Source organism: Oncorhynchus nerka, linkage group LG12 (assembly GCF_034236695.1).
Source record: "Oncorhynchus nerka isolate Pitt River linkage group LG12, Oner_Uvic_2.0, whole genome shotgun sequence".
NCBI classification, from domain to species: Eukaryota; Metazoa; Chordata; class Actinopteri; order Salmoniformes; family Salmonidae; genus Oncorhynchus; species Oncorhynchus nerka.
Window position 1 is genome coordinate 65,201,754 of NC_088407.1, and position 26,529 is coordinate 65,228,282.

General features: G+C 41.5%; 1 protein-coding gene across 1 annotated transcript; it reads right to left on the minus strand.

The window, feature by feature from the left end:
• Positions 1-3,613: 3,613 nt before the first annotated feature.
• On the minus strand, positions 3,614-26,502 carry LOC115138608 (eukaryotic translation initiation factor 4E-like). Its single transcript, XM_029675647.2, has 7 exons — positions 26,420-26,502; positions 6,674-6,777; positions 5,999-6,094; positions 5,755-5,818; positions 5,470-5,583; positions 5,187-5,326; positions 3,614-4,986 (listed from the first exon to the last, which is right to left on the minus strand). The coding sequence occupies exons 1-7, from the start codon at positions 26,492-26,494 to the stop codon at positions 4,872-4,874; spliced, it is 708 nt and encodes a 235-aa protein (XP_029531507.1). The 5' UTR covers positions 26,495-26,502; the 3' UTR covers positions 3,614-4,871.
• Positions 26,503-26,529: the final 27 nt, after the last annotated feature.

A 26,529-nucleotide genomic window follows, 5' to 3' on the forward strand; every position in this document is an offset into this window, starting at 1 on the left:
AAATTCTGTTCAGTAATTACATTTAAATATATATATTTTTAATCAAGTAAACATTTTATCCCTACTGATTTGCAATTTAATACATAGCATACAATACCATTGCAGGTCTTCAATTAGCAGTTCAACAACAATGTACAGTTCCATAAAATAACATTCATGCCACAACATAATCAGCAATATAATTATATCCAGCTTTAATCAAGTCAGAGCACAAATCATCCATACAATTACATTACTGAGCACTGCCCTGGTGTTGCCAGCCCCATGCTCAAACCAACTGAGCTATCACAGTTCTGGTATTACCCACAGTGAACTAGTGTTGCAGTCTAGTAATTATTCTAATAAACCTAAATGGTGAGCTCTAATCCCGATGGTCCCCATTAAGATGTAATTGCTTTGCAGATGTTAGGTATTCTCCCCCACACTTCTACTCTTTTGGCTCAGCACTCTCTACCCAGAGCCATACACCTGCCTCTACCAATTGGATATAGTATATTTCCATTGTCACCTGTCTGCCCATTGTGCTGCCAGTTGGCATGAAAGATTAAATGGAAACTGTTAAATCAGTCTGTTATTTAGTAGCCTGGTGAATTGAAAACTGTGTGGATCAATACAAAATAAAGAAATGTATAGACCTATCTCTGGGGATGTGTGTTAGTCATTTACTTCCTTTGAGGAATCGTGTTCTTGTGGAGGATAGGCTAGGAGCTCTGTATGCACACATGTACCAGGGCATTTGGAAAGTATTCAGACCCCTCAACTTTTTCCCACATCGTTACAGCCTTGTTCTAAAATGGATACAATTATTCCCCCCCCCCATCATAAATCTACACACAATACCCCATAAATTACAAAGTGAAAACAGGTTTTTAGATTTTTTTGCAAATGTATAAAAACAAAAACAAATGAAATACCTTATTTACATAACAATTCAGACCCTTTGCTATGAGACTAGAAATTGAGCTCAGGTGCATCCTGTTTCCATTGATCATCCTTGAGATGTTTCTACAACTTGCTTGGAGTCCACCTGTAGTAAATTCAATTGATTGGACATGATTTGGAAAGGCACACACCTGTCTATACAAGGTCCCACAGTTGACAGTGCATGTCAGAGCAAAAACCAAGGAAGGAATTGTCCGTAGAGCGCTAAGATTGTATCGATTCACAGCTCTGGGAAACGGTACCCAAGAAAACAGTGGCCTCCATCATTCTTAAATGGAAGAAGTTTGGAACCACCAAGACTCTTCCTAGAGCTGGCCGCCCGGCCAAACTGAGCAATTTGGGGAGAAGGGCCTTGGTCAGGGAGGTGACCAAGAACCCAATGGTCACTCTGACAGAGCTCCAGAGTTCCTCTGTGGAGATGGGGGAACCTTCCAGAAGGACAACCATCTCTGCAGCACTCTACCAATCAGGCCTTTATGGTAGAGCGGCCAGATGGAAGCCACTCCTCAGTAAAAGCCACATGAAAGCCCGCTTAGAGTTTGCCAAAAAGGCATCTAATGGACTCTCAGAGCATGAGAATCAACGTTCTCTGGTCTGATGAAACCAATAATGAATTATTTAGACTGAATGCCAAACATCACATCTGGGGGAAACCTAGCAACATCCCTATGGTGAAGAATGGTGGTGGCAGCATCATGCTGTGTGGATGTTTTTCAGCAGCAAGGACTGGGAGACTAGTCAGGATCGAGGGAAAGATAAACGGAACAAAGTACAGAGAGAGATCCTTGATAAAAACCTGCTCCAGAGCGCTCAAGACTTCAGACTGGGTGAAGGTTCACCTTCCAACAGGACAATGACCCTAAGCACACAGCCAAGACACCGCAGGAGTGGCTTTGGGACAAGTCTCTGAATGTCCTTGAGTGGCCCAGCCAGAGCCTAAACCTATAATCTCCGGAGAGACCTGAAAATAGCTGTGCAACGACGTTGCCCCTCCAACCTGATATAGATTGAGAAGATCTGCAGAGAAGAACAGGAGAAACACCACAAATACAGGCGTGCCAAGCTTGTAGCGTCATACCCAAGAAGACTCGAGGCTGTAATCGCTGCCAAAGGTGTTTCAACAAAATACTGAGTAAAGGGTCTGATTACTTATGTAAATGTGATCTCAGTTTTTTTATTTAAATATAAATCACGAAAAAACGTTTTGCTTTGTCATTATGGCGCACTGTATGTAGATTGATGAGGGGAAAAAACTACTTATGAAGAAGGCTGTAACCTAGAATAAATGTGGAAAAAGTCCAGAGGTCTGAATACTTTCTGATTGCACTGTATGTGGTGAGTCTATAAAGTCATTACCTATGGCATCAGGTAACTGCCAAAGGAAACAAGTAAATGAGGGATAAAGTATATTGAAAGCAGGTGAGTTAATTAAGCAATTAGGGTCATGGGTAAAAATGGCATTGCCCATTATTTTGGTTACCATGGCTAGAAGAAGAGATCTCAGTGAATTTGAAAGAGGGGTCTCAAAGGAGCATAGGGGGTTTAAAGTAAGTGTGTCAGTCAGCAGAGATTCTGGAGCGGCGTCTCAGACAGCGTTTTTTTACCACCATCAACAAACCACTAAATTATGGAATTTCTCGTGGAAGAATGGTGGTGTCGCATCGCATCCCTCCAAGAGAGTTCCAGACAGTTGTAGAATCTACAGTATGCCAAAGCGCATTGAAGCTGTTCTGGCAGCTCGTGGTGACCAAACGCCCTATTAAGACACTCTATGTTGGGGTTTCCTTTATTTTGGCAGTTACCTGTATTCCACTAGTAGGCGGTGTATGTGTTAACCATTTTCTCAGATGATTTCAGCTCATTAGATCTCCCATATGTTTCATGTGTATGTCTAAGTCAAAGGCATTATACTAAATCCTTAAGTGCGTCTCTGATTATCCTTTCTATTCCCATAATCTCATTTAACAAATCTTGCCATTGATCTTCACATTAGTGGGGGTGAAATGAAAGCTCCAACCAGACCCTCTGTAAAATGATCAGCTGTCATCCTCACCACTATAGCCTACAATACAAGTACAGAATGGAATAGAATACTTCAACTCTTTAAAAGGGAATTTTTCTTGTGCATGTATGCTAATATCCGCAGTACTGACAGTAATGCCAAAGTACTAGGATTAATGAAATGTTTATGTACTGCTTTGGAATTAAGTATATGGTGTACTAATGGGTTTTGAAGTCCTCATTATGTAGGTACCCTTGAAATAAAGTGTGGGTTTGTTTTTGTTGGCCTTTGTAATGCATGTGAGTCAAATAAGTCTCCATGTCAAAATAACACCTCTGGACAAGACACCCACCGTGGGAACAATGTTCTAAATTGTAGCCATGCCCATTTGTGATTAGTAACCTTGGCAATTGACTTTTAAGCGTTCTGCCATCACTGGACCTGGTATGCATTTTTTAGGTCTAGTTTTATGTTGTGGATTTTGGTCTGTGGAGAACTGACAATCAAGGTCCCATACCGGCTGGTCAAATAAGCACCTATTCCAATGACTGCCTGCGCTTCAAAATGGGGTCACAGCACCCTCAAGAGGGAAGAGATGAAACTTCATGGTGACTTCAAATGAGTAAATCACTGACCCTCACTGTAAAGCAATTGGATAATACTTCAAACTCAAGTGTAAAACTCAGTTTATTAATGCATTGCAAATAAAATAACCAAATTCATAAAATATTGTATGAATGTTTGAGAGCGGTTATGAAAAGTAAGTAATAAGAATGAAACATGCCTGAAATAATGGCAACTTTTATTTTATGAAATGGAAAGTATTGGAAAGCTCTGATTTGGTGACATGACAATGTTATAGGTTGCCATTGTTGTAGGCTGTCATGATATGCTGCAACCGGTGATATAATGTAGGTACTGTAGGTGTAGCTACTATAATATTTCTTATGGCTTTATACATTATTCAGCTCTACATGAAGTCCCTAGAGGCTACAGGATGGTTGTTTCTGGATGGGGCCAAAGAGCTATGGCAATTACAAGTGGCATAGAAAGAGATTATTTCCTGTTGGTTCCTGGGGTTGTAATGGCATATATTATATCATACTATATAATATTATAAAAAATCATCCAAAGTCACAGAATAACTTTAAAGAATCATTAGTGCTGTTTCCATTGCAGGCAGAAGATCAAAACAAATCACTAATAAATGTATACTTTGCAAAAAAAAGCATCACTGTAAGTCAAATGTAAGACCATTTCTAACAAGAAATGTACAAATAACAAGTTGCAAAAAGTACTCCACAATATAAAAACAGATTCTATTGAATTGCAAACCCAAAGTTTTAATCATGTTAACACAGATAATTGATTCATGACATGATCAGAAAGTCTTGATTACATCCACTTGAAGTTTAGGGCCATTGCACAGAACAACTCTAAAAATAGCTAAAAAGCGAATTGGCATAATAAATTAAAACGGCGTAACATAATTAAGGATAACAGCAATTACAATGCTGTATAAGGGCAGAGAAATGTTGACTTTTTAAATGTCAAATTAATTCCCTGCCATTAAATAAATCAACAAAATAATTTTCTTTATAAGAGCACTCTGAACATCTTACATTTCTATGAAAGGTATTCATTTGCGTTTTGAGGTTTGCATGTTCACCTGTGTGGCTATGGCAGGTGTCTTTGTGTGTGTGTGTGTGTGTGTGTGTGGGGGGGTTTCCAGAGAAAGTAGTGTGTCCGTGTTGTGAAAGTGTTTCCTGATTTTAGGTCCAGGACGGTTCTGTAGAAGTTTTTGTATATAGTTGTGAGTTTTTCCAAGATTGTGTCACACAGTCATTGTAGCTATGTAAATAAATTCACCCACAAAGAAATGTAGTAGACCCCAAAAAATGTAATAGACAAGGCACCTGGTGCATTTTCAGACCACAAACTTGTTTTTGGTGGTCGAGCCGCTCTTGGTGGAGGTGTCAGAGTGTGACTGGTAGCCAATGGTCATCTTCATGGGGATTCCCAAGCGCTCCTTATACACTCTCCTGTTGTCACACAGATGGCCATATTTGAAGGGAGGTGGTAGCAACAAACTTTTTGGTATTGGATCTTAGTAATTTAACCAAGCCCAAAATAATTTACAAATACTAAGACTATACACTTTTTTGTAAGTCAGCACATCAAAGTCCTGATCAAAGTTGGAGTGATAACTAACAAACATTGACTTCACATTGATCTAACTTACCCGATGTGTGTTATGGCTTCCCTGTTGTCAAAGTCTGCCGTCCAGATGGCGATTTTGTCTCCTTTCGAGCGAATATTGACTACTGCTCCGCACACTTCGTCACTATAGTCATCAAAAGTCTCCCCAACAAGGCAGAGAAGCTGAACAGGTGAAGTGTCAGGGAAAATATGGATCCACACATTAATATTTCAGCGGCATCACATAATTCATTAATCCAGCCACACAGGGAGAAGGTCAAGGTTGCATTTCATTCCAAATTGTCTTCACGCCCACACAAACTCACGGTTTCTAGCCAGAAGCGGTCCAGGTCTTGTCTCCTCTGCTGCTTGCTGAGAGTGATCAGCCAGCGCCCTCCGAGCTTGTTCCGCTCATCCTCCCACATGGGCTCAATGCCATCCTGTCACACCAGAGGAGAGACACAGCTTTACTTGCATTAACAAGGCCATGGCTGAACAGTCCTAAACAACTTTCTTCCAGGTACAATTCTTAATTAAGTTGCAAAGATACTATGTAGTAACATGGAATAAAATGAGTTCCTTGTCTGCTTTTTGAAATGCAACAAACCTACCTTAAAGAGGGAGTAGTCGCATCCAGATATCAGATTGCTTGACAACTGAATATGATTATAGAGACTGAAATGACAAGATAATTTCGTAAGTACAATACATAATTGCAGTGTATTATTGACAACTGAATGCTATCAAGATGATGAATGAAAACAAATGTTGGTATAATCTCAAATCATCCTTTTCATATTAATTCAACCCTTGTCATCACAAAACAAGATCAACTTTAGTCTTATTGATTCTTACGCCCAGAAATCTTCAACAGTGTCAAACGTGGAGATGAGGCAGAGGTTCGCCTGCCATGTTTTGGTCTTATCATTTTTGAAGAACCAAAGAGACCATCTGTTGGGCCAAAAGAGAAATGGGATTTACATAAGGTAAACACTGGCTAATTAAACGCATGCTAAACAAATGTAATCAACAGCCCATAAGCATCAAAGCAAATTAGGACCTTATGGATGATGGGGAAAACATTGACACAGTTTATTGCTTTGTGACATTCATTCAATGTAAAATCCTTAGGCAGTTCAACTGCGCTTGACTGCAATAAGAAAGGGCTATGCATGGTTGGTAATCACACACAGACAGCCTCAGCTTGTGGTGGTATGAACACTCATAAGCCAAAGTCACCTCTTTAGGTTCGGGTCATGATACTACCAATGTGAATTCACCATGCCTGAGACCTGGGGGGGCACAAACTCAAAGTGGTAACACACAAGATTGAATTGGTGCTTTGCATTGGCAGCTGTGCAACACTGCAAACGGGTGGGATCTATGTGATACTTTACATCAGATGAATACCCACCACTCTTACAGAAAACAACTCCCCGAAGGCCTTTTGCAGGAAAAGTTTCCTTACCACGGAGCAGCAGCCTGTAATGAACAAGGGTTTTTAAAGAGCAGTAGCCTGGGTCAGCTTACTTGTTCTGGAGGGGGTGTTTGATATAGCTCTCAGGATTCACTATCTCCTGACCAGTCTCTGCTTCTTCTCCTCCTTCAGTATGTTGGGGATTTAAATTGTTCTCCTAGTGGAAAACAATTTGAAAGAAGTAAGAAGCGTGATCTTGCAGGACTGTCATGCCTTGGGTCATTGTCATGTTTTTTTGTAGTTTATTTTATACAAAGCTGGGTTGATAGTGAGTATAGGTAACAATCAATGAAAGCTTTTCCTCGGATGGAAGTTTTTTTTGCAACATATTGTAATAAAAAAAAAAACTTTATATAGACACTAATCACATAGATGGTAAAATCAATTAAATAAACCGTTTGTTTTTGCTAGGGTGGAAATATGGACAAGCATAAACTTTTGCACCAGCCATAATGATTGGGCAAGTTGGTGAACTGTCTATCATCTAGATCTGGACAACAAAAGGGGGTTTAAAGCTTCCCCTCTTGGGTTCTTAGCTGAAGGTATGGACCACAGCTGGCTCCATGTGAACTACAATCCCGACCCTCTGTTTTAATGTTTAGAAACGTTATAATGCTCACTTGCGATACAAATTTGGAAACATAAAGCCCTTAACTTTCACATCACACCAAAATAATTTCACAAATAGAAAATGCACACCTCACCGGTTTTAACATAGTTGAAGCTGACAGTATTTTTCTGGCATCGTTCTTCTGTTACACACGTGTTCGAAGACATTTCAATTAGAGGTTGACCGATTAAATAGGGCCGACTTCAAGTTTAATAACAATCGGTAATCGGCATTTTTGGACACCGATCATGGCCGATTACATTGCACTCCACGAGGAGACTGCGTGGCAGGCTGACTACCTGTTATGCGAGTACAGCAAGGAGCCACGGTAAGGTGCTAGCAATAAACGTATATTATAAAAAATAATCTTAACATAATCACTAGTGAACTACACATGGTTGATGATATTACTAGTTTATGTTCTTACAGCTGAAATCCCGCTAACGGGATTGATATGACAACAGCCAGTGAAAGTGCAGGGCGCCAAATTCAAACAACAGAAATCTCATAATTAAATTTCCTCAAACATACAAGTATTTTACACCATTTTAAAGATAAACGTATTGTTAATCCCACAACAGTGTCAGATTTCAAAACGGCTTTACGACAAAAGCACACCAAACGATTATGTTAGGTCAGCACCTAGTCACAGAAAAACACAGCCATTTTTCAAAGAGAGGAGTCACAAAAAGCAGAAAGAGATCAAATTAATCACTAACCTTTGATGATCTTCATCAGATGACACTCATAGGACTTCATGTTACACAATACATGTATGTTTGTTTGATAACGTTCATATTTATATCCAAAAATCTCAGTTTACATTGGAGCGTTATGTTCAGTAACGTTTTGCTTCCAAAACATCCGGTGATTTTGCAGAGAGCCACATCAATTTACAGAAATACCCATCATAAAAATAGATAAAAGATACAAGTGTTATGCATAGAATTATAGATCCATTTCTCCTTAATGCAACCGCTGTGTCAGATTTCAAAAGAACTTTACGGAAAAAGCACACCATGCAATAATCTGAGCACAGCGCTCAGAGACCAAAACAAGCCATACAGATACCCGCCATGTTGTGAAGTCAACAGAAGTCAGAAATAGCATTGTAAATATTCACTTAACTTTGATGATCTTCATCATAATGCACTCCCAGGAATCCCAGTTCCACAATAAATGTTTGTTTTGTTCAATAAAGTCCATAATTTATGTCCAAATACCTCCTTTTTGTTCGCGAGTTTAGTTCACAAATCCAAATTCATGAGGCGCGAGCACAAGGTCCAGACGAAAAGTAAAAATGTTCCATTACATGTCAAACGATGTATATAGAATCAATCTTTAGGATGTTTTTAACATAAATCTTCAATAATGTTCCAACCGGAGTATTCCTTTGTCTTTAGAAATGCAACGGAACGCAGCTAACTCTCACGGGTGCGCGTGAGACTGAGCTCATGGACCTCTGGTTGAAACAGCTCTCATCTCTCCTCTGATCCAAGATGGCATAGCAGTTCAGACGTCTTTTGTCCTCATCTTGTGTATATATATATACATATATATATATATACACATATATATACACATATACACACACAACTTTTTTCACATACATTTTTTAAATTTTCCATAAACTCATCTTCAAAACACTCTCCTGCAACCCGCCTCACCAATTTATATTTATAAAAAAGTATTATTTACCTCAAATCTGTAATCCTCCAAGAAGCTAGCCAGAAACTCCAAGAAGCTAGCCAGAAACTAGCCAGGAGCTAGCCAGAAGCTAATCCAGAAGCTAATCAGAAGCTAGTTCAGAAGCTAGTTCGCTTCTTTACTGGCAAATCGTTAGTATTCAGCTAACCACGGTTTGTGGTCATCAGCTATCCTTTAGCTCGAAAATCTATCGCCAGTTTTGTACGGCACAGCGCAGCGAGGCTCGGAACATACCGGACCAATTTTTTTCTCTCCATGTCCCTGGATTTCAACCGTTAACTCTGGACATTCATACCTGGATCTCACAGCTAGCTAGCTGCTATCCGTGTGACTATCGGCTTTCGTCGATTCCGGAGCAAACATCAATTATTCCGGAGCTAGCCAGCTGAAGAGTTCCATCAATCACTCCTGGGCTGCAGTCACCTATCCGGACCCGTTTTACTGCCTACGCGGATCCCCACCGGGCCTTCACAACTGGACTGCCGACGTTATCTATCCGAAGGAGTTATCCAGCTGGCTCCTCCGTCGCGACGTTACCTGAACACCCATCTGCAGCCTGCTAACCGTTAGCTGTCTTATCGGCTGCTATCTGAATAGACAATCGGACAATTTATTTATTTTTATTATTATTTATTTTTATTCTTGGGCCTCTATAACTATATCTATTGTTTTTATTTTTGTTGTTGTTGTGTGATTTGGATTAATCCCCTCTACCACACAGAACCCCACTAATCTACTGACGGAACGCAAGAGGTGGCTAATAACTGACCTCCATCCTATGCTAGCTTGCTACCGATGACCTGGCTAGCTGTCTAAATCGCCGTGACCCCCAACCAACCTCTCCACTCACCGGACCCTTTTGATCACTCGACTAAGCATGCCTCTCCTTAATGTCAATATGCCTTGTCCATTGCTGTTAGTGTTAATTGGCTTATTTCACTGTAGAGCCTCTAGTCCTGCTCACTATACCTTATCCATCCTATTAGTTCCACCACCCACACATGCAATGACATCTCCTGGTTTCAATGATGTTTCTAGAGACAAGATCTCTCTCTTCATCACTCAATACCTAGGTTTACCTCCACTGTATTCACATCCTACCATACCTTTGTCTGTACATTATACCTTGATGCTATTTTATCGCCCCCAGAAACCTCCTTTTACTCTCTGTTCCAGACGTTCTAGACGACCAATTCTTATTGCTTTTAGCCGCACCCTTATTCTTCTCCTCCTATGTTCCTCTGGCGATGTAGAGGTGAATCCAGGCCCTGCAGTGCCTAGCTCCACTCCTATTCCCCAGGCGCTCTCTTTTGATGACTTCTGTAACCGTAATAGCCTTGGTTTCATGCATGTTAACATTAGAAGCCTCCTCCCTAAGTTTGTTCTATTCACTGCTTTAGCACACTCTGCCAACCCGGATGTTCTAGCTGTGTCTGAATCCTGGCTTAGGAAGACCACCAAATTTTTTTTATTCCAAACTACAACATTTTCAGACAAGATAGAACTGCCAAAGGGGGCGGTGTTGCAATCTACTGCAAAGATAGCCTGCAGAGTTCTGTCCTACTATCCAGGTCTGTACCAAACAATTTGAACTTCTACTTTTAAAAATCCACCTCTCTAAAAACAAGTCTCTCACCGTTGCCGCCTGCTATAGACCACCCTCTGCCCCCAGCTGTGCTCTGGACACCATATGTGAACTGATTTCCCCCCATCCATCTTCAGAGCTCGTGCTGCTAGGAGACCTAAACTGGAACATGCTTAACACCCCAGCCATCCTACAATCTAAACTTGATGCCCTCAATCTCATACAAATTATCAATGAACCTACCAGGTACCTCCCCAAAGCCTTAAACACGGGCACCCTCATAGATATCATCCTAACCAACTTGCCCTCTAAATACACCTCTGCTGTCTTCAACCAAGATCTCAGCGATCACTGCCTCATTGCCTGCATCCGTAATGGGTCAGCGGTCAAACGACCTCCACTCATCACTGTAAAACGCTCCCTGAAACACTTCAGCGAGCAGGCCTTTCTAATCGACCTGGCCGGGGTATCCTGGAAGGATATTGATCTCATCCCGTCAGTAGAGGATGCCTGGATATTTTTCTTTAAATACCTTCCTAACCATCTTAAATAAACATGCCCCATTCAAGAAATTTAGAACCAGGAACAGATATAGCCCTTGGTTCTCCCCAGACCGGACTGCCCTTAATAACCAACACAAAAACATCCTATGGTGTTCTGCATTAGCATCGAACAGCCCCCGTGATATGCAGCTGTTCAGGGAAGCTAGAAACCATTATACACAGGCAGTTAGAAAAGCCAAGGCTAGCTTTTTCAAGCAGAAATTTGCTTCCTGCAACACTAACTCAAAAAAGTTCTGGGACACTGTAAAGTCCATGGAGAATAAGAACACCTCCTCCCAGCTGCCCACTGCACTGAAGATAGGAAACACTGTCACCACTGATAAATCCACCATAATTGAGAATTTCAATAAGCATTTTTCTAAGGCTGGCCATGCTTTCCACCTGGCTACTCCTACCCCGGTCAACAGCACTGCACCCCCCACAGCAACTTGCCCAAGCCTTCCCCATTTGTCCTTCTCCCAAATCCGTTCAGCTGATGTTCTGAAAGAGCTGCAAAATCTGGACCCCTACAAATCAGCCGGGCTAGACAATCTGGACCCTTTCTTTCTAAAAAATTATCTTCCGAAATTATTGCCACCCCTATTACTAGCCTGTTCAACCTCTCTTTCGTGTCGTCTGAGATTCCCAAAGATTGGAAAGCAGCTGCGGTCATCCCCCTCTTCAAAGGGGGGGACACTCTTGACCCAAACTGCTATAGACCTATATCTATCCTACCATGCCTTTCTAAGGCCTTCGAAAGCCAAGTCAACAAACAGATTACCGACCATTTCGAATCTCACCATACCTTCTCTGCTATGCAATCTGGTTTCAGAGCTGGTCATGGGTGCACCTCAGCCACGCTCAAGGTCCTAAACGATATCTTAACCGCCATCGATAAGAAACATTACTGTGCAGCCGTATTCATTGATCTGGCTAAGGCTTTCGACTCTGTCAATCACCACATCCTCATCGGCAGACTCGACAGCCTTGGTTTCTCAAATGATTGCCTCGCCTGGTTCACCAACTACTTCTCTGATAGAGTTCAGTGTGTCAAATCGGAGGGTCTGCTGTCCGGACCTCTGGCAGTCTCTATGGGGGTGCCACAGGGTTCAATTCTTGGACCGACTCTCTTCTCTGTATACATCAATGAGGTCGCTCTTGCTGCTGGTGAGTCTCTGATCCACCTCTACGCAGACGACACCATTCTGTATACTTCTGGCCCTTCTTTGGACACTGTGTTAACAACCCTCCAGGCAAGCTTCAATGCCATACAACTCTCCTTCCGTGGCCTCCAATTGCTCTTAAATACAAGTAAAACTAAATGCATGCTCTTCAACCGATTGCTACCTGCACCTACCCGCCTGTCCAACATCACTACTCTGAACGGCTCTGACTTAGAATACGTGGACAACTACAAATACTTAGGTGTCTGGTTAGACTGTAAACTCTCCTTCCAGACCCATATCAAACATCTCCAATCCAAAGTTAAATCTAGAATTGGCTTCCTATTTCGCAACAAAGCATCCTTCACTCATGCTGTCAAACATACCCTTGTAAAACTGACCATCCTACCAATCCTCGACTTTGGCGATGTAATTTACAAAATAGCCTCCAATACCCTACTCAACAAATTGGATGCAGTCTATCACAGTGCAATCCGTTTTGTCACCAAAGCCCCATATACTACCCACCATTGCGACCTGTACGCTCTCGTTGGCTGGCCCTCGCTTCATACTCGTCGCCAAACCCACTGGCTCCATGTCATCTATAAGACCCTGCTAGGTAAAGTCCCCCTTATCTCAGCTCGCTGGTCACCATAGCATCTCCCACCTGTAGCACACGCTCCAGCAGGTATATCTCTCTAGTCACCCCCAAAACCAATTATTTCTTTGGCTGCCTCTCCTTCCAGTTCTCTGCTGCCAATGACTGGAACGAACTACAAAAATCTCTGAAACTGGAAACACTTATCTCCCTCACTAGCTTTCAGCACCAACTGTCAGAGCAGCTCACAGATTACTGCACCTGTACATAGCCCACCTATAATTTAGCCCAAACAACTACCTCTTTCCCTACTGAATTTTATTTATTTATTTTGCTCCTTTGCACCCCATTATTTTTATTTCTACTTTGCACATTCTTCCATTGCAAATCTACCATTCCAGTGTTTTACTTGCTATATTGTATTTACTTTGCCACCATGGCCTTTTTTTTTGCCTTTACCTCCCTTATCTCACCTCATTTGCTCACATCGTATATAGACTTGTTTCTACTGTATTATTGACTGTATGTTTGTTTTACTCCATGTGTAACTCTGTGTCGTTTAATGTGTCGAACTGCTTTGCTTTATCTTGGCCAGGTCGCAATTGTAAATGAGAACTTGTTCTCAACTTGCCTACCTGGTTAAATAACGGTGAAATAAAATAAATAAAAATCTTCTCCCCCTTCACAGTAGAAGCCTGAACAAGGTGTGGAAGCCTTAGGAAGTGCAATCGGACCAAATTCACACAAAGTATAAAGTATATATAGGTTGTTCAAATGTACTCAAAGTGCGCTGCCAAATTAATATCCTTTCTTCCTTCAAATACCATGGCGCAAAGCGTTTTTTCTCCTCAGTCTCCCTGCACGCAGGGCCCTTGCACGTTGCCAGAGCAATCTGACACACAGCTTTGAGCTAGAAACGCAATCTCTACCAGGTTGAATATGGTGAGATTGTAACTCCTAAATTGATAGTGCAGTTTGCTTCAGGGATTTTACAACTACTTCACATGCTGATATTGACTGGTATTATTTTGTGTAGCTATGTTTTCTAGCTAGCTACCTACCTACCTACCTACCTACCTACCCAGCCAGCCACCCTTTCTAGAGAGAGAATTTGCATTGAGGTTTTTGTCGTCGACTCTGCAGATTTACACAATATTTACTTTGCTCCCTAACTTATTATAACCATGAAATGGAAAACATTTTCACAACATACAGTGCGGCAAAAAACTATTTAGTCAGCCACCAATTGTGCAAGTTCTCCTACTTAAAAAGATGAGGCCTGTAATTTTCATCATAGGCACACTTCAACTATGACAGACAAAATGAGGAAAAAGATCCAGAAAATCACATTGTAGGATTTTTTATGAATTTATTTGCAAATTATGGTGGAAAATAAGTATTTGGTCACCTACAAACAAGCAAGATTTCTGGCTCTCAGAGACCTGTAACTGGAGACTCCTCTGTCCTCCACTCGTTACCTGTATAAATGGCACCTGTTTGAATTTGTTATCAGTATAAAAGACATCTGTCCACAACCTCAAACAGTCACACTCCAAACTCTACTATGGCCAAGACCAAAGAGCTGTCAAAGGACACCAGAAACAAAATTGTAGACCTGCACCAGGCTGGGAAGACTGAATCTGCAATAGGTAAGCAGCTTGGTTTGAAGAAATCAACTGTGGGAGCAATTATTAGGAAATGGAAGACATACAAGACCACTGATAATCTCCTTCGATCTGGGGCTCCACGCAAGATCTCACCCCGTGGGGTCAAAATGATCACAAGAACGGTGAGCAAAAATCCCAGAACCACACGGGGGGACCTAGTGAATGACCTGCAGAGAGCTGGGACCAAAGTAACAAAGCCTACCATCAGTAACACACTACCCGCCAGGGACTCAAATCCTGAAGTGCCAGACGTGTCCCCCTGCTTAAGCCAGTACATGTCCAGGCCCGTCTGAAGTTTGCTAGAGAGCATTTGGATGATCCAGAAGAAGATTGGGAGAATGTCATATGGTCAGATGAAACCTAAATAGAACTTTTTGGTAAAAACTCAACTCGTCGTGTTTGGAGGACAAAGAATGCTGAGTTGCATCCAAAGAACACCATACCTACTGTGAAGCATGGGGGTGGAAACATTATGCTTTGGGGCTGTTTTTCTGCAAAGGGACCAGGACGACTGATCCATGTAAAGGAAATAATGAATGGGGCCATGTATCGTGAGATTTTGAGTGAAAACCTCCTTCCATCAGCAAGGGCATTGAAGATGAAACGTGGCTGGGTCTTTCAGCATTACAATGATCCCAAACACACCGCCCGGGAAACGAAGGAGTGGCTTCGTAAGTTTTACTGCAATGCGTACTCTGCAGAAGTCAGAGCAAACATACTTTTTGCTGTTATGAAAGAAGTTGTCATGGAAGTGAGTTTGTTTTTATACAGGACCTCCTGCCCTCACATACCGTCAAACAATTACAGTGCATTCGGAAAGTCTTCAGATCCTTTCCCCATTTTGTTACGTTACAGCCGTATTCTAAAATGGATTCAATCTTTTCCCCTCTCAATCTACACACAATTACCCCATAAAGTCAAAGCAAAAACAGGTTTAGAATTTTTTGCTCAATTAAAAAATAAAATTACATAAATATTCAGACCCTTTGCTATGAGACTCGAAATTGAGCTCAGGTGCATCCTGTCTCCATTGATCATCCTTAAGATGTTTTTACAACTTGATAGAAGTCCACCTGTGGAGCATTTTATTGATTGGACATGATTTGGAAAGGCACACACCTGTCTATATAAGGTCCAACAGTTGGCAGTGCACGTCTACGCAAAAACCAAGCCATGAGGTCGAAGGAAATGTCCGTAGAGCTCCCTGACACAGATCATGGGAAGGGGTACCAAAAAAAATCTCTGCAGCATTGAAGGTCCCCAAGAAGACAGTGGCCTCCATCATTCTTAAATAGAAAAGGTTTGGAACGACTAAGACTTTTCCTGGAGCTGGCCACCCGGCCAAACTGAGCAATTCGGGGAGAAGGGCCTTGGTCAGGGAGGTGACCAAGAACCCAATGGTCACTCTGACAGAGCTTCAGAGTTCCACTGTGGAGATGGTTAAGCCTTCCAGAAGCACTCCACCAATCAGGCCTTTATGGTAGAGTGGCCAGACGGAAGCCACTCCTCAGTAAAAGGCACATGACAGCCCACTTGGAGTTTGCCAAAAGGCACCCAAAGGACTTTCAGACCATGAAAAACAAGATTATCATGTCTGATGAAACCAAGATTGAACTCTTTGAACTGAATGACAAGCGTCACGTCTGGAAGAAACCAGGCACCGCTCATCACCTGGCCAACAGCATCCCTAAGTTGAATCATGGTGGTGGTAGCATCATGCTGTGGGGGTGTTTTTCAAGCGGCAGGGACTGTGAGACTAGCCAAGATCGAGGGAAAGATGAACAATTTAATCAATTTCAGAATAAGACTAACGTAACAAAATGTGGGCAAAATGAAGGGGTCTGAATACATTCCGAATGCACTGTATAATGGAAAAACAGAGTCAAAACAAATCAAAAGGAAGTTGTTTTGAGAGATATGAAAGATCAGGACTGATCTCCCTTTCTTTTGTCACTAAACTACTTCCATAGCCTATATACTTCCATTCATTATTGATTTTTTTACTGGTACTGGGCTACCTTCAGACGAGTCTTTAGAATTGGGGGTGTCCTAGAGCAAAACTCCTTTCCATGAAGGGGTCATATTAGTGTATAGCCCAAACTGCTCGGATGCTACAGACAGAAGTTGGCAGATCGGCTGAACCGACTTTAGAAGGGGTCGTAGAGCCAAACGGAGAACACTATCATATTCGTGAGTCTCATCGTTCCATAGAGGGGTCGTTAATAGTTTGCCAAATTGTTCGGACACTAGACGTTCGTGAGAACACCGATTTTAGGGATGTCTCCTGGTCTGACAAACACCACTGTAACTCTGCCACCCTCCACCCTAGTCTGACAATGGCGGATGTGGTGGATTGAGACGCAGCCCATGCAACAACAAAAAAACATCTAGCTTAAACAGACCTTTCTATGGGGATTGTTGTATTATTCTAATTATATTTCTGTGGGGACATTGACTCTAGGGTTTTTTAAAACTATCTTTAATATAAAGCCCATAAAAAAATAATATAGATCCTATAAGACTCCCCGACTGTCACAGTATAATTCAGACTCTGGATGACACTTAAATGAATTTACTGCTGTATGCTAATACCCTTACATAACATCCTGACCTTGAACGCAAACACTAACACGACTTTTGTAATTGATTTATTTGAACAGGGAAATGTACCAAACCTGAGCTGAAGCATTTAAAGAGTTGAACCATCATAATTACATTGAAAAAAATTCTGCGAAAAAAATTGCATCGATTTAAGGTTCAAAATGTTATGGCCCCCCTAAACTGAGTCTCTGACCCACCTTGGCCACCCCCTTCATAATGTTCTGGGCACGTGCACAAGACGGAAGTACATGCCCACGATACATGCCAATGAAAGTCTTGCATGTGTTTACATGGTTTGGCATATATATGCCAGGTGATATACATTTCAAAGGCTATACTGGCACTCTAAAAAGTCTGGTAAATAATACTTTCCTGTGGATATTTTGTCTCAAATTTCAACCAGCAGAAGGACCAACCACACTGACAACTGGTAGAGTAAGTTCAAATGTAATTTTATTCAACATTCTGGCTTGTAAGGGAACTTTCCATGTTTTTGCAGTGCTTTGTTTCCGACTGTATACCAAGAATGTACAGGTAACTGCCAAAATAAAATAAACACCAACAAAGTTTCTTAATAGGGCGTAGGGCGTCCACGAGCCAGAACAGCTTCAATGCACCTTGACATTGATTCGACAAGAGTCTGGAACTGTATTTATTTTTTTATGTAACCTTTATTTAACTAGGCAAGTCAGTTATGGGACTCCCAATCACGGCTGGTTGTGATACAACTTGGATTCAAAACAGGGTGTCTGCAGTGACGCCTCTGGCACTTAGATGCAGAGAAATTCCATAATTAGTTTGAAGGTGCTGGAAAACACTGTCTCAAGCACCGCTCCAGAATCTCCAAAAAGTGTTCAATTGGGTTGAGACACAGACATAGCATATGGTTTACATCGTTTTCATGCTCAAACCATTCAGTGACCACTCAATTGTATATTAACTGATTCTCCCTATGTATCCCTCATTTACCTGTTTCCAGTTAAGCGATAATACAGGCAAACCATGCCAATATATCCTACAAATGACAGCTTCGATGGCATTGTCACTTTTATACAACGGGCTACCAACATATTTGGCTGGACATTCGTTCTATTGGTTCGGTTGTCAGAGACCCAACCCCGTCGTTCAGTCTTTTTGTTCTGCATCTATGGACGAGACCCTGTCGTTCATTCTAAAATTTTCATTTCCATACTGGCTGCTTGCTAGTTGGCTGGCTGCTTGCTAGCCAGACAACTACGGCTAACTTAGTCACATCAAACATCAAAGAAAAACAACAGAGCTACAGTAGAGCAGCTCTGCATTTGCATTTGTTTAAGTTGTTTCTAGTGACATTTATTTGGAAACATCCATAACTATAGGCTAATGAGGTGCGATTTTCCCCGGGATAGAAAATGTGCTCTCTCGTCAGGACACTATTGTTCAGAGGAGCTAGCCAACAACACAGCTAACACAATCACTTCAAACACTGAAGCTGTAAAGACTGCAAACTAGCTGCACTTCGTTTCATTTGACTTTTTTTCAATTGACATGTATTTATTTGTGTGTGTGTGTGTATATATATATATATATATATATATACACACACACACACGAAAAATGATGGCAGCTGATTCATGATTTCGACTGGCTGAGAAATGCTGCCTGCCTGTCTGTCTAATCCTGACATCTGACCCATACACGTTCATTACTATGGGTAGGCTGGACAATAGAACAAGTCTAAATTCACCTAAGGCTGAAAAATGGCAAAAGAACATTGGCTAAACTGGAACACAAGCGCGAGCCCATCGCAAATGAATGGAACGTTCGCAGAGCCTGTCTTGATTGGAGTGACACTTAAGATTTTTCAATTTTCCTAAATAGAACCCCAAAAAATGTATTCCTTTCTATTTTATCACCACAATTTGTTCTTAGGATGAAACTGAAAAAAAAACTTGTGTAGAAAGTAAACATCTGCACCTCGATGGTGCAAGTGTGCTCATCTCTGCATCATGCCTTAGCTAACACTTTAGCTCCACCTCCCACACATGCGGTGACCTCTCTTGGTTTAAATTATGTTTCTAGAGACAATATCTCTCTCATCGTCACTCAATGCATAGGTTTACCTCCACTGTATTCACATCCTACCATACCTTTGTCTGTACATTTTGCCTTGAACCTATTCTATCGCGCCCAGAAACCTGCTCCTTTTACTCTCTGTTCCAAACGTACTAGACGACCAGTTCTTATAGACTTAACCGTACCCTTATACTACTCCTCTGGTGATGGAGAGGTTAATCCAGGCCCTGCAGTGCCTAGCTCTACTCCTACTCCCCAGGTGCTCTCAATTGTCGACTTCTGTAACCGTAAAAGCCTTGGTTTTATGCATGTTAACATTAGAAGCCTCCTCCCTAAGTTTGTTTTATTCACTGCCCTAGCACACTCTGCCAACCCGGATGTCGTAGCCGTGTCTGAATCCTGGCATTTTCTGAAAATATAGAACTGCCAAAGGGGGCGGAGTTGCAATTTACTGCAGAGATAGCCTGCAGAGTTGTCGTACTATCCAGGTCTGTGCCAAACAATGAGATTCTACTTTTAAAAATCCACCTTTCCAGAAACAAGTCTCTCACCGTTGCAGCTTGCAATAGACCACCCTCTGCCCCCAGCTGTGCCCTGGAAACCATATGTGAATTGACTGCCCCCCCATCTATCTTCAGAGCTCGTGCTGTTACGTGACCTAAATTGGGACATGCTTAACACCCTGGCCATCCTACAATCTAAGCTTCATGCCCTCAATCTCACACGAATTATCAATGAACCTACCAGGTACAACCCCAAATCTGTAAACACGGGCACCCTCACAGATATCATCCTAACCATCCTGCCCTCCAAATACACCTCTGCTGTCTTCAACCAGGATTACAGTGATCACTGCCTCATTGTTTGTGTCCGTAATGGGTCTGCGGTCAAACGACCACCCTTCATCACTGTCAAACGCTCCCTAAAACACTTCAGCGAGCAAGGATTTCTAGTCGACCTGGCCCGGGTATCCTGGAAGGATATTGAGCTCATTCCGTCAGTAGAGGATGCCTGGTTATTCTTTAAAAGTGTGTTCCTCACCATCTTAAATAAGCATGCCCCAATCAAAAAAAAATAGAACCAGGAACAGATATAGCCCTTGGTTCAATCCAGACCTGACAGCCCTGGTCAGCACAAAAAAAAATCCTGTGGCGTACTACATTAGCATCGAATAGCCCCCGCGATATGCAACTTTTCAGGGAAGTTAGGAACCAATATACACAGGCAGTTTGAAAAAGCTAGCCTTTGCTTTCCTAACAGAAATTTTCATGCTGTAGCACAAACTCAAAAAAGTTCTGGGACACTGTAAAGTCCATGGAGAAGAAGAGCACCTCCTCCCAGCTGCCCACCGCAGCTAGGAAACACTATCACCACCAATAAATCCACGATAATTGAGAATTTCAATAAGCATTTTTCTACGACTGGCCATGCTTTCCACCTGGCTACCCTTACCCCTGTCAACAGCCCTGCACCACCCACAGCAACTTCCCCAAGCCTCCCCAGCTTCTCCTTCACCCAAATCCAGATAGCTGATGTTCTGAAAGAGCTGCAAAATCTGAACAAAGGGGGAGACACTCTAGACCCAAACTGCTACAGACATTTTTGTATCCTACCCTGCCTTTCTAAGGTCTTCGAAAGCCAAGTTAACAAACAGATCACCGACCATTTCAATTCCCACCGTACCTTCTCCGCTCTGGGTGCATCTCAGCCACGCTCAAGGTCGTGACCTGACTACACAGTGAACTACACAGTGAATGTTCGTTTTGTTTGATAACATCCATTTATATAGCCTAAGTCGAAACATTTGTAAACCGCTTGCGTCGTGATTTGTCTCATTCAACTTTGGACGAAGCGTTCGTGGTAATTACACACACTAAACAAATGGTTTCATTGCAATTCACTGGTTGTTACTAACACAACCATACGTGATGGTTCTTTTCCCGGGACGTATTGACCGAAACAAACCGATTTGAAGACACCAATCAATGACCTCAATGCGCACCAATGGTAGGACCGGTCTATTGTTGATTGACTGTATTTTGGCCAATGATCATCTTGAAATCTAGCTTGGAAGATTGCCAATGAGCTGAGGTAAACGGCAATATGTAATGGTTATACGTTCGAAAATCAGCCTTTGTCGTAAACTCTGGTGTAAAAGAGGTTCATTCGCCATTGCAAGTCCTACTTGACGGAGCCACAAGTGTTACGCATAGAAGTTTAAATTATGGCGAATAAATCAGAAAAAGCTAAAACAAAGTCTAGATATACTGATTTAAACCAAATTATAGAGGAAATTGATAGAGAAAGCGAGACAGAGTAAATAGTTATTTTTTATATATATATTATTTTGGTGTGTGTTAGAATAGCATTTATGTATATAGTTCTTTCCTTCAAAATATATCACTGTACCAATTCGGCCACTTGGGTACATTTGGTTACATTTGTGGGGGACACCTGGGTGACTTCATGCTCAATGTCATGTAGCTCGCTCATTTTTGAAGTTATCTGTCTAAACCTTTGCTCAGCTATTGTTGCCATCTTATATTCTTCATTAAAATCATCCCCAGCATCCTATCTGTATGTTTTGGCTATTCTTGGTCATTTGTAAGATGATGCAGAAACAACAAAAAACAGAAAACGTAGGTTTATTTCCTTGTATTTTCTTCTACCAGATCTATTGTGTTATATTCTCCTTCATTCAATTGACATTTCCACACAATTCAGAGTGTTTCCTTTCAAATGATACCAAGAATATGCATATCCTTGCTTCTGGGCCTGAGCTACAGGCAGTTAGATTAGGGTACATCTTTAGGCGGAAATTGAGAAGAAGGGGGGTACCCCAAAGAAGTTCATGCAACCGCTGTGTTAGATTTCAAAAAGGCTTTACGGCAAAAGCACACAACGCGATTATGTTAGGTCTGCGCCTAGCCACAAAAACCATACAGCCATTTTCCAGCCAAGGAGAGGGCTCACAAAAGTCAGAAATAGCATTAAAATTAACCACTTACCTTTGATGATCTTCATCTGGTGGTACTCCCAGGTCTCCATGTTAGACAATAAATGTTTGTTTTGTTCGATAAGGTCCCTCTTTATGTCCCAAAACCTCTGTTTTGTTGGTGCGTTTAGTTCAGAAATCCAAAGGCACAATATGCTCGCTCTCAACATCAAGACGAAAAGTCAAAAAAGTACAATAAAAGTTAGTAGAAACATATCAAACGATGTTTAAAATCAATCATCAGGTTGTTTTTGTCATAAATAATATTTCAACCGGACAAAAGCTTCGTCAATAGAAACTGAGAAACAAGAAATGCACGCTCCCGATCATGCGCAGGACTCATGGCTGGAATTTTCCACTGGCCTCTCATTGAAAGTGCTGTATCTCCCTCATTTGTCAGAGTAAACGCCTGAAACAATGCCTGAAGACTGGCCACGTGTAGAAGAAGCCATAGATATCGTGAACTGGGTCCTAAGTCTTTGTATGGTGGATAGGCTTTCAAAATAATAGTACTTTCTGGTTGGATTTTCCTCAGGTTTCCGCCTGCCATATCAGTTCTCTTATACTCACAGACATTATTTTAACAGTTTTGGAAACTTTAAAGTGTTTTCTATCCATATCTACTAATTATACGCATATCCTAGCTTCTGGGCCTAAGTAGCAGGCAGTTTAATTTGGGCACGCATTTCATCTAAAATTCCGAATGCTGCCCCATACCCTAGTGAATGACTGGCCCGTCATTGAAAATAAGAATTTGTTCTTAACTGACTTGCCTTGTAAAAAAAAATATATATATATATATAAATTTGGGAAACAATTGTATACATTTTTTGGGGCTGGTACCCCAGTAGCTCAGCTACTTTAATAATTTCAGTGGTGCCTTTGTGCTTTGTCGTTTCCTTAACACTGAACAAGGCCATGTTTTGCAAGGTGTCTAGGTTGTCTGGGAGCCTTACTTGCAGCTCCTTGCTTAAAGCAACAATGTAGTTGATGCACTGTCTCCGAATGACCTTTTCGTCCTCTGGCGCAAGACTGAGTTGGTACACCGTGCTCTCGAAAAGGTACCCAAGGTATGGTGATGGACTGAGATGGCCATCAATGGCATCCTTCAGGACCTCAATTTTTTGCCATAAGGTTGACTACGCTGCTGAAAATTTATGTTAAGAGGTGTACCAGACTGTCCAAAAGCTTGACAGGATCAGTTTGCTCTCCCTCAACTGACTTCACTGCAACTTGTACTTCGGACAGGATTGATTTCAAGAATGTCAGGTAGACATAGTTGGTCTTGTCCATGTACATGAGGTGGAGCACATACGCCATGTAGTAATGCTCACTGGCCTTGGTCAACTCAAAGTGGAGTTTCAGTTCTTCCCACTGGCTCAATATACAAGTTAACCGCAGGCACAATCGATAGCCAACGTGTGGCACACACTTTGGTGCTCTGCAGAGGTTTCTGGACACAATTAAAAATGGTGGCACACGCTGCTTTGTATGCCTCGCACCATTTTGGGGAAATCGAAAACCAGTTGTAGGTTTCCCTGATTAAGTACTCAACACTCCTAGGGATAGTTTCTTTGGATACTGCACTGACAGCCAATTGTAAAGACTGGCACACACAGCGGATGAGTACCAAATTGGGCAATGCACATTCTTCCTTTAAATCTTGTGAACCCCGTTGTGCACCCCAGTCATCACGGACGCATTGTCAGTGCCAATACCCTGAAGATTCTCTTTTTTTAAGGTTACACTTCTCAAGAAACTCAACTACCGCCTTTGCTATTGATCTGGCTTCACCCCCTCCAATTCAACCAACCCGAAAAATGTGGACACAATGGTTATTTCTTTAGCTCTGAAATACCAAATCACCACACCCAGGTATTTCGAGACACTGACATCAGTGTATCCAAAAGAAGACTGAACTTCTCATCCCCCAAATCTGATGTTACCCTTTTGAGAAAATAAGGAGCCAGTACTCCCCTAATCATTTCTGTGCACTTGCTGTGGTGCATTTGGAAGTTTGTTGCTGCCATAGAATCTGAAAAGGCAGCTTTGCAAGCCATACCTAAATGGTCGCATGCTAGCAGGGAACAATGCTCCGCAATGGCCATTGCCATAGTAGCTTCTACGCTTTTGCAGTTATCCACTTTCTTAACCAACTGTGGTAATGTAGACTGCGTTGTGGGGTTGTACGGTTTTGATTTATTTATATGCTTTGCAGTAGCACAATGTTTATTGATGTCTTACATTTTTGCAAGCATATCTGATTTGCAGTACAGTATGCTCGACAATCATCCCCAATTACTGGCTTCAGCCACCCTTTAAATTCAGGTACAGACTCCCACTCTTCTATACTTCTGGCTGTACAATTTTGATTGAGACATTATTGATGTTGTAAGTTCTGTTCAAGATCAAACATTCGTGACCAACTATATTCATTGGGTTTGTCTCGTCGAACGCATACTACTGCTGCTGCAGTCAGCCAACCAGTGTTGCCAACTAATTTTCAGGGTAAGTTGCTAGAGGCAGGTTGATTTGTTGCTAAAGAGTTGCTAAATGACGTTGTGATGTCATTGCGTGATAACTTAAACTGCGTCATTACTTAGAATACACAATAACGTTACTCAAATTGACTGGCCATCTCAGCAAAAAATATGATTTGACATTTGTTCAGGTACAGACTCCCAATTTTTTCTGTACAATTTTGATTGAAACTTGTTGATTGATGTTGTAAGTTCTGTTCAAGATCAAACATTCGTGACCAACTATATTAATTGGGTTTGGCTCATCATGATTTGCAATTTGCTGAAATTGCTGCTGCCTGTGCTGGAGCTGAGCACCTGCTGCTTACCTCACTCACAATGCACTTTTGCAGCATGGCACATGTGTTGTGACTGAGTGTGTGACAAAGAAAATCGTTTCTGTGTCATTTAGAAGGAAAATGTGTGCATTTTATCATTTGAGTCACTTTTCAAAAGTTGGTCAAAGTTCAAAATCAATTTTTAAAAGTAGCTCAATTTGTTGCTAGGTGCTGTTTGAAAAAAACAGTTGCCAGGGTAGTCTGAAAAGTTGCTAAATTGGCATCACTGCATTTTTTCTCATTTAGAGGGGAAATGCGTGCATTTTAGCGTTTGGGTCACTTTTCAAAAGTTGCAAATACATTTTTAAAAGTAGCTAAATTTGTTGCTAGGTGCTGAATGAAAGAAAAGTTGCCAGGGTAGTCTGAAAATTGCTAAACTGGCATCACTGGACAGGTCTCATTGCCAAAAATGGCAACGCACACATTGTGACGTCGAACAAAAGGCAGGGAATAGAACGTTCAGAAGGCTAAAATGCCCTAAAATAAGTCCTGCTTTTTCGTGATTACTTAAACTACCGCAAGCAGCTGGGATATATGGTAATATTATTAAACTGGGCTCCACGGCGGATGCAATGAAAAAGCTTTTAATCAGAAAAAAAAGCATTGTTAAAAATGTCATGTGTCCAGCCTACGATGGGGCAATTGGAGATCTAATTTGACTATTGAAACAATGCTGCAAATGTCTGAGAGACAGACAGCAAGGTGTATACAAATATCTGCTGTTAAACTAAATGTTAGTCTAAAAGCAATGTGAGATAATGTCAAGATGCTTTTTATAGTGGATATCAAGTTTATAATTTTCCTGGCTGGGGCTGACGAGACAGTGAATTGCCCAGTCAGATGGATCAGAGTAAATCGGCTAAATCTATGACCTTAAAAAGCCTGTGGTAATTTGTGGAATAGACACCGGCTGGAATGCGTTTTTAATCAATCAGCATTCAGGATTAGACCCACCCGTTGCATATAACCTGTATAGCGCAGTGTGATTTTATTAAGAAACCAGCTAGAGATAGCTAGCTAACTAGCCTGAAATGGGATAAAAAGTCCCAAGAAAGCACAAGCTGACAACTACCTAGCGAGTTATACCATGTATAGTGCAGTATTTATTTTATTAAAACATTTATGACCGAGCATATTTAACAGCTGTCACACCGTTTACCGAGCTTGGTAGCAAGCCATATACTAGCTATTATTAAGGCTATTCACATAACCTAGCGAACATTCCCCTCTCACTTTGCCATGCTGCTTGGGTCGTGGCAGAAAAAGTTTCTACAACCGAAAATATGACCATAAACATGCATTTCATTCTAAGTTATTAGATTTCAGCTACTAATAACATATTTGGAGTAATAGTGTATATTTTTGGGAAACTGATTACGATAAACTTTATTAAATATTTTGGCCGGTAAAGGTACTCACCGGTTCCGCGGTCGCCATCTTATGATTCTTCGCGTAAACGTTGACATTCATTGGACTGACTTGGGGTGTAATCATTAGTCCAAACAGTTGCAAACAGTTTCGTTTTGCAA